Source organism: Dermacentor andersoni, chromosome 4 (assembly GCF_023375885.2).
Source record: "Dermacentor andersoni chromosome 4, qqDerAnde1_hic_scaffold, whole genome shotgun sequence".
Lineage (NCBI taxonomy): Eukaryota > Metazoa > Arthropoda > Arachnida > Ixodida > Ixodidae > Dermacentor > Dermacentor andersoni.
This window is the reverse complement of record NC_092817.1, coordinates 204,972,307-204,985,110: the sequence shown is the minus strand read 5'-3', so window position 1 is coordinate 204,985,110 and position 12,804 is coordinate 204,972,307. Positions and strand designations below refer to the sequence as shown.

At 45.0% G+C, this 12,804-nt stretch overlaps 1 protein-coding gene across 1 annotated transcript in view; it reads right to left on the bottom strand.

The window, feature by feature from the left end:
• The window catches only part of LOC126538381 (transient receptor potential cation channel subfamily M member-like 2), a 385,593-nt gene that overhangs the window by 92,097 nt on the left and 280,692 nt on the right, over nt 1-12,804 (bottom strand). The window contains exon 19 of the mRNA XM_072287697.1: nt 1,516-1,735. Within this exon, the coding sequence (XP_072143798.1) occupies nt 1,516-1,735 (220 nt within the window). The remainder of the gene's footprint in view (nt 1-1,515; nt 1,736-12,804) is intronic.

Here is a 12,804-nt window from a genome sequence, read left to right as displayed (position 1 = left end):
CACAATTGTCTGCACTCTCATCCCACGCAGCGTGCGATCTCCTGCGATGTTGATGTTTTTGCACCGCACAGCCCCCAATTCTAACATCTTACGATGTTTATGTCTACGCACTACACAGCTCACAAGCTACGCGAATGGTTAGCAGCTGTTCGTTCGAACGTACGCTGTCAGATGTGGACGCAGTGGTTTGAGCAGCACAGACGACGACGATGTTTGATGTTAATCGTGGGAAGTATGGCCAGACGGGGTGTAAGCACAGAGATGTACACGGCCAAAGACGAAGTCAAGGTGAGCGTTTATTGGGCCGTTTTATTCTCGCGCATGAAGGCTAATAACAACCCGTGCGCGCAAGTGCTCTCACGCGTGCCACTCGATGAGAGGCAGGTATTGGCACGAGAGAAATGTGCTTTCAATTTTGTCCTAGGCCACAAGTGCTTCATCAATAGAGGCCACTGAAAATTAAGAGTTCAAAGAGTGTTCGTTAATAATCTGTTGCCACATACCTCACCCTTTCGTGATCCAAAGACAATTTCATCTTTGGCGCGTGGATTTTCGTGTTTATGTTAGTCACCTTTTGAAGGAATTAAAACGCAGGATCATCGTGCACATAACTGCCCAAGGTGCAGCCCCCTGTCTTATTAAACGAATTCTAAGCTAGAATGCGTAGCGCGATGTGGCAGGTGGATTTGAGCATTTATCTCTTTTGATATCTTGATACCTACTAGGTTGCACATATTTTTAGTAGCAAATCACTCAGTTTCAAGCTGAATTATGCAATAATGAAAGAAATAAGACTGCGGACACATGCTCACGCACATGGTTGCAACATTGGGCACTTTTTCTGGAAGACTATTGTTTTGTACTCTTGTGCATGAGTTACTCGGCCACACAATAAGAGCAGACAGCAGTAGTAGCAAAGTGTGGGATGGTTCGCAATTCAAAGCATTACGCTAATTAAAAGAAAACCATGAAATGTCCGATGATCGAATTGGACATTGCAGAACAGCCGGGTGCTAATTTATAATTTTGAAAGGTCAACAATAATAAACACCAGTGAGGATTTCGCAACGAGATAGCATGTGACCAAGTGTTATAGGGGCGAAAAGGCGACACTGCAGAACTCCGGCGCCAAGGAGAGACATATCTGGGCTATATGACTTTAATCTCTCCTTCTGTGGTCAACCTCGTCCCAGTCAAATTTCTGATTCCATCAACGAATTGAAATTTCACACAATGTCGACGGTCTTTGCCATTCTTGAAAAAGTTGTAGGTGCAGAATTTGAATGTTTGCGAGTTACTCAAGGCCACAATGTCAATTTCGCGGTGTGTCCCCATATTTACATGCACTCACGAAGTATATTCCATACTATAATGCGAATCTTGAGACGTATTTGGTCGACTGCATAGGAAAAACAAGATAAATTATTGCACTGTTCCTAAAGTCATCTAGGCGCTTTCCGCAGGCTGCTTCGGTATAACTTGAACAGAAGTGAAACGTCAAAAGTTGGCACATACATCAGTATGTCCTCATCCACGTAGATTTGTAGTGGTCCCGGAAACTGCGACCGAGGCCTTGTGTAAGTGACAGGATCGTAATCTAGCCACATGACTTCCCAGGGAAGGAACTTGTCTGGCACTGGGAAGCGCTGTATCTTCGTCCCAGGATAAGGAGACTGGCGCGATATGTAGTGCATGGCTGCTTGTGCAGGCATCGAAGTAGTCAGCATCGTCGGATCTGCATGTTGAAATGGCACAGTGCTGGACTCATTTCACCCACCTTCTAACTGTCAATTGAGTATATGCAGTGCTGAAATTTTTAAAGTGCTACAGAGGCACGTGATGCGGGAATCTATTGGCAGCAATAAGAACTATGAAGGAATCAAGTTAGAAAAAAGAACAAGGCAGCTTTGTTTTTTTTACTCAGTTCAATACCTCCGCCTTCAAAAAGAAAGATTACCATTTGTGGCACGTCATGATGAGCTATGTGAGCAAAAACATTTCTTCTTGTTTTACAAATAATGAAACTCAACAAAAAACAGAACAAAAGAGGTGGAATTGAGAACACATGAATGCACAGCTGCTTGACATGTCACGTGCTATTTCATTTCAGATTGCTTTTGGTGTCTGCGTGTAAGGCATCATTGAACTTCTGAGTTGTTTTTCGTCATGTGCTCTTGTGAACTCAGCCATAAGTGTTTTGTGTAAGAGCATGTGTTCCGTATTGGTTCCAGCGTTGCTCCTATGTGATGTGAGTACGTTTTGCCAAAATCTACAGCTCAGTGTCGCAACTATTTTATATTATTCCGGTAGCACCTTTACACAGATAAACATACAATTTTCTTGTCTATGTAGCCAACAGAGATTCTCTTACGTGCAGACACACTGTTCGTGTTTTTCGATGTTCTTGGTTACTACATTGTGCTATTGATTTTGGGCCCGACTGGCGCTTGCAGTTGCTAGACATTTCTGTTTTTTTTTTCCGATCAAGACGATGACGTCAGCTTGGAGTACACATTACCGTCACAGAAGGCCCTCCTCGCCTTTCGACTGATCACACACAAAATTGGAAAAGGAAATGATCGTAGTGATTGGAAAAGGCACCGATAGCTTCTTTTGTGACACTGCTGCTATCTCCACAATCTGAAATAACTTTAGGTATTTGGGTGGTAGCTTGTCTTGCATGAGTTTTCTTTCTTGACAACTCAGTGCTCGTTGCTTTCCAGTCAACAATGCCATGTCACGCTGATAGTCACACACCGTTCGTGATCTGGAAGTATCTGGTACCCAGCGTTAAAGAAGGAAAAGCACGCAAATCAGATGAGGATGATTATTTGGATACTCAATAAGCCCCAACGGGTGCAAACTTTGTTAGAATACGAGCCCTGATCCTAGGCAAACCTTAAAGGCACCTCAGCCGACACCATACAATTGCAATAGAACATTTGGTAAAACGAAGCTTGCTTTACTGACCTTGGCTGAATCCTGCTGGCTTGTCAAATAGTTGTCACGAACAGCACCACTATCCTTACTGCCATGTCTGTACCATGTTTAACGCCAAACTATGTCTAACTGATCACAGACGCGTTTGCTGTAAGCTAAAGGAGGCAACGTGTAAGTGCTGTCCAAGCCTACAGAAAGGCCGCTTCCAAGGTCGCCTGGTTTACGCGCGGCTCTGAACCACATTGTTCTGAAGCCCCATCTCGCCACTCTTAGGATTTGTCCGTGAACGAAAGTTTTGGTATATTTGTCGGTATATGTACAATGCACCCATCTTACACCCGATGAGTCGGCCTTCGGGAGCGCGAAAAATTAGGGCGTAGCAATTGCGACTTGTTCTCAAAGCACTTCTCCGACGACAGAGGCAGGCAGGCGCGACCGTAAGCCGATGGGTGTATCTCCGTGCATACGCGGCTAGTTGACTCCAGGTAAGCGCTGAAACATATTTCACGCACGTCTTAAGTGCCCTCCCAATTTGCCAAAAAGAAATTGTGTACTTAGCCGCGTTCAAGGCGGCATGCGTATGGGATATTCCGAAACCACGATGCTAGAACCACCGAGAAATACTATGCTGTGCTGCCTGTCGCGATCAGCAAAACCCACCTATCGCGATTAATTCAAGCGTGTTTTCGAGCATGTGAGATTTACAAAATGGGCTTAGACTGAAACTACTGACATACTTTGCGCTGACATTCTAGTCAGAACCCGCCCCCACCCCTCAAAGAAATGACAATATGAAGTGGACAAATTACTAACATCTCTATCAGTATTCATCCACCGGATATACATGCCAAGACGGCGTTGCTCTTTAAATAAATTTCCACTTCGTAAGCATATATACAAGTTTCCTTATATCTATCTCGCAAACTTATTCCGGGAACTCAATGTATGAAAGGATGTTAGCGCTGTTCATTTTATGACATAATTAAGGTACAAGAATTTACCCGCAGCAACTTCCCAAGCGCGCTGCTGAAACGTGCTTGTTAAGGTGAAGCAAAAGAGGATTGTCGCGCAAAAGGAAGAGGGGAACGTGATGAGAAGGTTTGCAGTACCACGCAAACAACAAGGAAAAACAATGTAGCGACAGCAGTTGTGAAGTTCACATACCAATTTTTATTACATCAAAACCGGCCGTATTTTGCGTCGATTTCCTTCTTCGACACTTGCACTTGCATTCGCTTTCGCGTGTTTAAGTTTGTGTTGCCGCAGATCACGAGCGTGTATTCGGAACCGCTATAATGCAAGTATTGCAAAAGCGGCGGGAAGAGGCACGTTAATTGCATTCGCGCGCGAATTTTACGAACCATGTCTAACAGAACGCCGATGCGTTTGCTTTAGCTTAAAGGAGGAATCGCATAAGCACTGTAGAAGCTTATAGAAAGACCGCATCCAAGGTCAGTTGGGTTAAGCGAGGCTCAGAACCATATTTATTTATTTATCTACATATACCTCGCAGGCTCCATGTAGGACTATAATGTTAAGGAGACTAGACAATAATTCTTAACAAGAACACGAACACAAACAAAAGAAATTCGAGTACCAGGTATTATATAATGGTAAAATTTACTAGATATAGCATCGTAATAATTTAATATTTAGTAGGTTCTATAAAAAAATTGAGTGGGCCTACATGATATCCTTATAAAATCTATAAACATGAATTCAAGCGATCATGTGTTTAGCACACACAGTCACATGCGGTTAGTATTTCATTTTGAAATGCCATATGGTCATGAATAATCATCAGGGTCATTACATTTACCAATTACATGTGGACGCGTACATGTCTTAAAGGCTTGGCTATGGGCGAAGAGACGAGTAAAACTATGTCAATTGTGAAGCCTGCGAGATATGCGATGTGGTTTTAATAGCGGCAAGGTATATGCGTGCGCGCTGTAGACTATTTCATGCAATAAACAGAGAGTGGCTATTTTCCTACGCAATTCCAAGGGTGATAGTGATAACGAAATCTTCATGGTAGTCACACTGAAGTGTCGGTTATAGTCTTGAGCGATGAAACGTGCGGCGCTGTTTTGCACCGACTCCAGTAAGTTGATTAAATAGACTTGGTGAGGTGACCAGATGGATGATGTATATTGCTCTGGCGGCTCGTCTCGGCAACCTTAGTGAGCGAAAATTTCGTGAGTAAAAATTTCGGTGTATAAAGAAACGACAAAAAATGAAAGTGTCCAACTGAAGAGATAAGATAGAATTTGCGGAACTGTCAAAACTGGACAACAAGGCAGAAATAGGTGATATTTGAAACTGTAACGTCAGAATGGTTGAAGAAACCGTAAGAAACGGACGCAACCTGAAATCAGTGAGGAGGAAACTTCGCATAGGATAAACCAAGATATATGCGCTGAAAGATAAGTAGGGTAATATCAGCAATCTCTAAGATCTAGTAAAATCAAAGGAAGAATTCTATACTGACCTCTACTACAGTACCCAGAGCAGTCGCCATACTCCCTTTCAAAGTAGTAATTAACAGGTTGCAGACGCTCCATATATAACAAGCGATGAGGCCACGAGGGCCTTGTAAGACATAAAACGGGGAAAAGCGGTTGGAGAAGATAGAATGACAGTCAATTTAATCGAAGATGGAGAAGACATAATGCAAGAAAAATGTCAGCTCTTCATACGAACTGTGGATTTAGAGGGTACCAGAGAACTCCAAGAATGCCAGCATTGTACTAATCGATAAAACAGGGACGTTAGAAAATTGAAAAATTATAGGCACATTAGCTTACTTCCAGTATTATATAAAATACTCACCAAGACATCTCGAATAGAATAAAGGCAACGCTGGACTTCGGTCATTTAAAGGAACAGACTGCTTTCAGGAAAAGATACTCTACAATGTTACATTACGTAAGCAAGGAGTACAGGACGCTTACGTAAGGATCTTGGAAAGTATCTACAAAGATTCCGCAGGTGGGTTAATCCTCGACAAGAAAAGTAGGAAGATACCTATAAAGAAAGGGGTCAGACAAGGACACACAATCTCTCTAATATTATTCACCACGTGCTTGGAATAAGTATTCAAGCTATTAAACTGGGAAGGCTTAGGAGTGAGGATCACCGGCGAATATCTAAGCAACCTTAGATTGACAGGTGACGTTGTCCTGTTGAGAAAGACTGGGGACAAGTTACAACAAACATATTGAGGAACTAAGCATAGAGTATAAGAGTGGGGTTGAAAATTCTTATGCCGAAGACAAAGATAATGATCAGCAGCAGAGCATAGGAACAAGAGTTCAGGATCGCCAGTCAGCCTCTAGAGTCTGTAAAGGAGTACGTTTACCTACGTCAATTACTCACAGGGGACACTAATCATGAGAAGGAAATTTACAGAAGAATAAAAGTTGGTTGGAGCGCATTGGGCAGACATTGTCAGATCCTCACTGGAAGTTTACCATTATCATTAAAAAAAAAGGTGTACAATCAATGCATTCTACCGGTGCTGACATATGGGACACAAATTTGGAGACTGGCAAAGAAGGTAGGAAAGAAGTCAAAGACTGCGCAAAGAGCAATGGAACGAAGAATGTTACGCGTAACGTTAAGAAACAGGAATGGATCGGTGTCGATCAGAAAGCAAGCAGGGATATCCGATATTCTAATTGACACTAAGAGGAAGAAATAGAACTGGGCCGGTCATGTAATGTGGACGTTAGATAACCGGTAGACCATTAGGGTTACAGAATTGGTGCCAAGAGAAGGGAAGCACAGTCGAGGATGGCAGAAGACTACGGGGGGGGGGATGAAACTAAAAATTTCGCAGGCGCTAGTTAGAGTCGGTTGACGCAGGACAGCGGTAATTGGAGATCGCAGGGAGAGGTGTTCGTCCTGCAGTGGACATAAAATAGGCTGGTGATGCTAATGATGATCATGAACAACAAGTGTATACGCCGTCAAGAGCACAATTATTTTTATGAAACAAGCCTTTCTCTGCCGAGGGATCGGTGTCTTTCGCGTCCATTTTGTCCTTCTTTCACCGATCATAGTGCAGTTCTCTTTCGCTGTCACCAGTATTGGACCGCTCCAGTTCTTCATAAAATGTCATTGCAAAGCTAGAGAGTAATGTGTGGCCACGTGGATCACAGGCTGAAGGTCTCCATGGCTTTTCGCCTTCACTGGGAGCCAGGTAATCGCTATGGTGTAAAACGCTACGCTATATGGCGCTCGCATTCATGGGTGGTTGCCGACGTCTAGGCGGCTATGAGCAGGTGGGAGTTTTTAACATGCGAACCGGGGAACTCTATGTGCACGCCCTCTACACGTGTTGGCGATGACGGCATGACGCGCATCTATGTTGCCACGCTTCTTCCTTTCATCGCAATTTCCTTGTGTAGGAGACGTCATCGTGAGCGCATTGCAATCATGCGCTCCGTTCTTTCCACCTCTGCACCTGCACTTCGTGCTCTAATAGTTACCCTCTATAAAATACTCCTGCCGCCTTTGTTTGTATAGCGGGAAGAGCCAACTCTTCAAATTGGGTTAACTAGCCCACCTGTGTGTTTATTCTTATTGAATCCACACCAACTAGCCTATTGTGCTTCCAGTTCTTGATTACGTTATTCTCTACTCCTGCAAGGCCGTATTATGATCATCAATTTTGTTGTATTGCTATTGAATGCATCTCTATTGTCATTCGTTGCATTTTGTATAGCAAAGCAATGTCCTCTATGCAAGAAATCCTAACCAAGTGAACTAGCTATATTCCAAGGTGCCCCTCCCTTACAATTGTCTGTATAATTCCTAACAACTTCCTAGTGACCTTAGTGACAGCCTATTTACATGAACTCTACTAACACATGTCTATACAACGCCAAAGCACAGCCTAGTTACTTTTTTCAGAACATTTTCTTCTAAATATGTTTAGAGATTTAAGGTATTAAAAATAACAATTTTTAATAGAGATTGTTTAGAACGTAATGTTACTTTTTATAAAGACTACTTTTATTACCACTTCTTTAAAACATGAAGTAACCGTTTATAAAGACAGTCTTTACTACTATCTCTTTACACATTGAAGCGGCATTTTTCTAAGAACGATGTTTAGTCGAAAGTAAATATTTACTTCTATTGCGAAGCAATACAACTTTAGGTCGCACTTCAGCCCGTTCTGTGGCGAGGCGGTGGTAGGCACCATTGACCTTTAGCGTGACCTCGCTGCGTGACGTCCCCCCACGTCACCTAGAGTGACGTCACACCAGCTGTGTAAAAAAACATCTTGCAAGATAGGCTGGTGGGAATAGAACCAGGGTCTCCGAAGTGTGAGGCGGAGGCGCTACCACTCAGCCACGAACTCGTTCCTTCAAAGCGGGACAAAATCGCCTCTAGTGGATGCGGTGTTGCCTTAGAAACGTGCTGTAGAAAGTTATAGTGCGGTGTATATCGGTAATTATGGCCGTGTAACTTACAGAAGTCGCCGTTTCACCAGTAGCGAAGTACGTTTCCGCTACATTTCTTCTGCGCTCTGCACACACGCAGAGCCATCTTGCGGCTAACACAGAAGACCCCCTCCTCGCAATGTACGGCGCTGCCCCGACAGGTGGCGCGCCACTCGCCCCATGATCGCGTCCGCGTTCATGGCGCGTCGGGGCCCGGCTATCTGTGCCGATCGCGACGTTTGGCTGGCGTAGCGCGTTTGAGTAGGCGGTGCGAACGGGGTGCGATAACGCTATCGCGTTCCACTCTTGAAGGCGAAGCTTAAGGCTGGCGAGATGCATCTTGCATCTCGCCGTTGCATCGATACTGGAAGATATTGTAATGGGCACGCTGGTGAGGGAAATGTTTGTCGGCATACACGGATTCGACGGATGACTTCCTCTTAGATGATTCACTGTAAGCCGTAACACTAGCATAACCCAAGACTACCACCAGCCATACTACCAGCTGATCCGAGAATAACACACTATTGCTTCGCAATCACCAGGCTTAACCAAGCTAAGCCACGGCCGTTTTTTTATACCTTTAACTACCGACACAGTGTAATAGAATGTTACAAGGCACTAGTATTTCTTCTCTAAAGCAATTTTCAACGGATCTCAGTTCAGCCAATTAAGCCAATTCTGGGGACGTTTCTACGAAACACGGAGGTAATGCTGTCTCACTTGTAATGCTGTCCCTAAATGATTCTATGCTACTGTAGAATGGTAAGTAATTTCAAGAGCACGCGATTTCCCTACCTATTAAAATTGTTTCCAAACTAATTTTATGATTTTTCCAGAATTACTTCCTTTGTATATATAAAGGTGTTTCAAAACCAAGTAGACGGCAATTGTTTACGGAGTGTTACTAAAATGCTTAAATAACTAAATTTTTTTAAGGTTTGACTGGACTAAGTGAGCCTGCGGTAACGTCAGCTCAGTTCAAGAAAATCAGCTTACGCTACGCCAAAGAAACGGCACTATGGTGGCGAAGTACCATTGAGGCCGCGCACAGCAGGCCATGCTATTTCAAGGCCACCGACTGTCTTTGTAACGCGATAGTCAGGCGCTTGGACTTCGCCGTATAAAAACGCTGGCCCTCCCGTTATCGAGAGTAGCTGTAAGGATGAAATGGCTGCCAGCAAAGCAGATTGACTGGAGTAATCACGACAATTATTAACAACTATCTGACAATAATCACAACCATTCACTCCCTCGGGCGCTGCCGGCCTGGCCACGCAGCATGGTGCAATTTGTTGAAGGAGGCGGCACAAAACCCCCACAGTGACACTCATGCACCGCTGGCCATGAAAAGAATACAGGCAACCGTGTCTCAGCGCCATAAAATGACAATCACTGATGCACTGTATGTTTCTTTTGAATGCTGCTTTTGAAAATGACAAATAAATTTAACGTGGAAGTTTGGGTTTTAAATTCCATGGAGAAGGGACACAGCGCAAAAAAGACGGGGACACGAGAGCGCCACGCACACAGCGTTGAGTTATAACAGTTTATTCATGAAGCCATGATGTAATAAATATACAAGGTGCTACCATGCGCAATACGTGAATGATGGGCAAGAAATTTGGAATATCATTTGCAATGCTGATAATGATAGCCACGTAGATGGAAAGCACACGAAATGCTTGCCATTCAAATCCTGTCAAGATACCCCATTCCCAGAAATGACAGTGTAATGGAAAGAGAACTGATGCACGAGTTATAAAACCTCCTATTTAAATATGCCTCGAAGTTTTCATGTCTGAGCTGGGAACTATGTTTAGCGAGCACTTCGCTATTTTCCAAGTAGAGCTTACACCCATGGTGGCGGCAATGAATCCAGATGGCCTTGTAACGTGTTGTACCCATTTTTATGGTGCTCCCTGGGACGATCATTTAAGCACCTTCCAGTCTGTCTCACTTACTTTTTTCCACAAGAGAGAGGGGTCATATACACCACGCCAGCGATGCAGGGCACTACACCCTTCCTGCGTTTCACAGTACAACGGCCACCCCTCGCTTGTGAAGCAAACGCTGAGGGCACTGACGTGGCAGACTTTAACGATTCCTGTTTTGATTAATTTTGAATGAGCTGACAAAGAAAGAGAAAAGCGGTTTCGCGCTGCTGGGTACAAACGACCAGCACAAATGTCTACTGGACATTCACGGCTTGACGTCTAAAAACTTTAAGCAGTTATTTTCGGGTAGCTCATGCGTCAACTCTAGCAGATGCAGGTTTTTCGGAATAAATATAATACTGTTACGGTTAATGTTAAACAGGCTTTATTCAAGGGACGAGATTGTTGGTAAAGTCAAGATGGCGTCCTGAGGCTGCACCAGCTCACGTCTTCTTCCTCTTCTCCTCACCCGGCTCATGTCGTAGCAATCCCCGGTTGCCAGACGAAGCCCGCTGGGCAAGTCCAAATCACTCGGAAAGCGTAGGGTGAAACCGCTTAAGACGGGCAACATGTACTAACTGGGTCCGGCTAGACCGACGGCCAGCCGACGTCAAGCGCGCCACCACGTGCGTCAAGTCGCTCAAGCGATCTACAATGACAAATGGGCCCGTGTACTGGGGTAAAAACTTTTCGCATAAGCCACGTTTACGTTGCGGAGTCCACAGCCACACAAAGTCTCCTTTGGCGTACGAGACAGACTGGTGTCGGCTGTCATAGCGCTCTTTCGATCGGTCTTGCAATGCCACAGTACGAAGACGAGCGATACGCCTGGCTGCTTCGGCAAGACAAAGCGTCTTGGCAACAGAGTACTCGCTGTGAAAGTCAAACGGTAGTATAGTGTCAATGCAGCTTAGCAGTGAATGTGTGTAAAGGAGATAAAAAGGACTGTAATCGGTCGTCTCGTCCTTTGCACTATTATAAGCATAGGTGATGAAGGGGAGTACGTCATCCCAGTCCTTGTGATCGGAAGATACGTAAATGGACAGCAAGTTAGTTAGAGTTCTGTTCGTACGTTCTACAAGCCCATTTGTCTGAGGGTGATAAGGCCTTGAATGACGAAAATGCGAACTGCAGAGACGAAGCAGTTCTTCTACGGCGTCCGCAACGAACTGACGACCGCGACCGCTAATGATCACACGGGGGGGACCATATCGAAGAATAATGAATCGAAGCAAAAACGTTGCAGCGGACGCAGCTGTTGAAGATGGTACGGCCGGCGTTTCCGCGTAACGGGTCAAATGGTCGACACATACGATCACCCATCGGTTGTCGTTAGATGATCGGGGAAATGGGCCCAGAAGGTCGATAACCACTTGTTCAAATGGCAGGTGAGGCGGCGGCAGAGGTTGGAGAAGACCTGACGGAGCGGTCGTAGGGAGCTTGTAGCGTTGACATTGTTCGCAACTGGCAACGTAGTGCTTGACTGTGTCCCACATTCTGGGCCAGTAAAAACGCTCCTGTGTCCGGTTCAAAGTTCTTATGAATCCTAGATGGCCAGAGGTCACCTCGTTGTGCATGGCTCTCAGTATGTCCGTTCGCAGACTCTGCGGCACCACCAGAAGGAAGCGTGCGCCTTTAGCCGAACAATTGGTCTTGTAAAGCAGGCCGTCACGGACACAAAATCGACCGGTGGCTCCAGGACGCGATGCGGCTACAAATAGAGGTTCCAAACTAATATCATTTTTCCTGCTCTGCTTTGAAAGTCATCGAGTCTGGGAATTGCTACGGCATGAGCCGGGCGAGGAGAAGAGGAAGAAGACGTGAGCTGGTGCAGCCTCAGGACGCCATCTTGACTTTACCATCAATCTCGTCAAATTCAGCGAGCTTCATATCACGTGGGAGAACGGCAGGGACGCAAGAACAATTCAAAGCCCACAAATTTGAGGCGCCATTCACTACTCTCACGACAGAGCGTGGTACAAGTACATCTTTCTTTGCCCAGCTCGACGTAAGTGGCTGGACTTGCGCGTCAAACGATGAAAGGTCGGCAGCAGCGAAATTAACAGGGATACGTGACAGCGACCAAGGCGGTAGCAGCAAATCGTTCGAAACAACACAATAGTTTTTCACTGGTAACGATGTGTCGGCAAGGGTGGCGAGAAGCGCGCTATTCAAAGTAATTTCGCCTGTTCCCCAGTTAACGGATGCACCACAATCCTGAAGAAAGTCAATCCCGAGAATCACATCATGAGTGCATCGCGGTAGTACGAGAAATTCTGTTTTAAGATCTTCTCCTCCGAATAAAACACTTGCAACACAAATACCAAGGGGAACTCGGCACTCTCCACTGACACCACGAAACGTCACACCATCATTCCATGGGAACATGACTTTCCGACCCAGCCTCTCTTTGAAAGTCACACTCATGACGGAAACGGTAGCACCAGTATCCACTAATGCTGTTGCAGGTATAC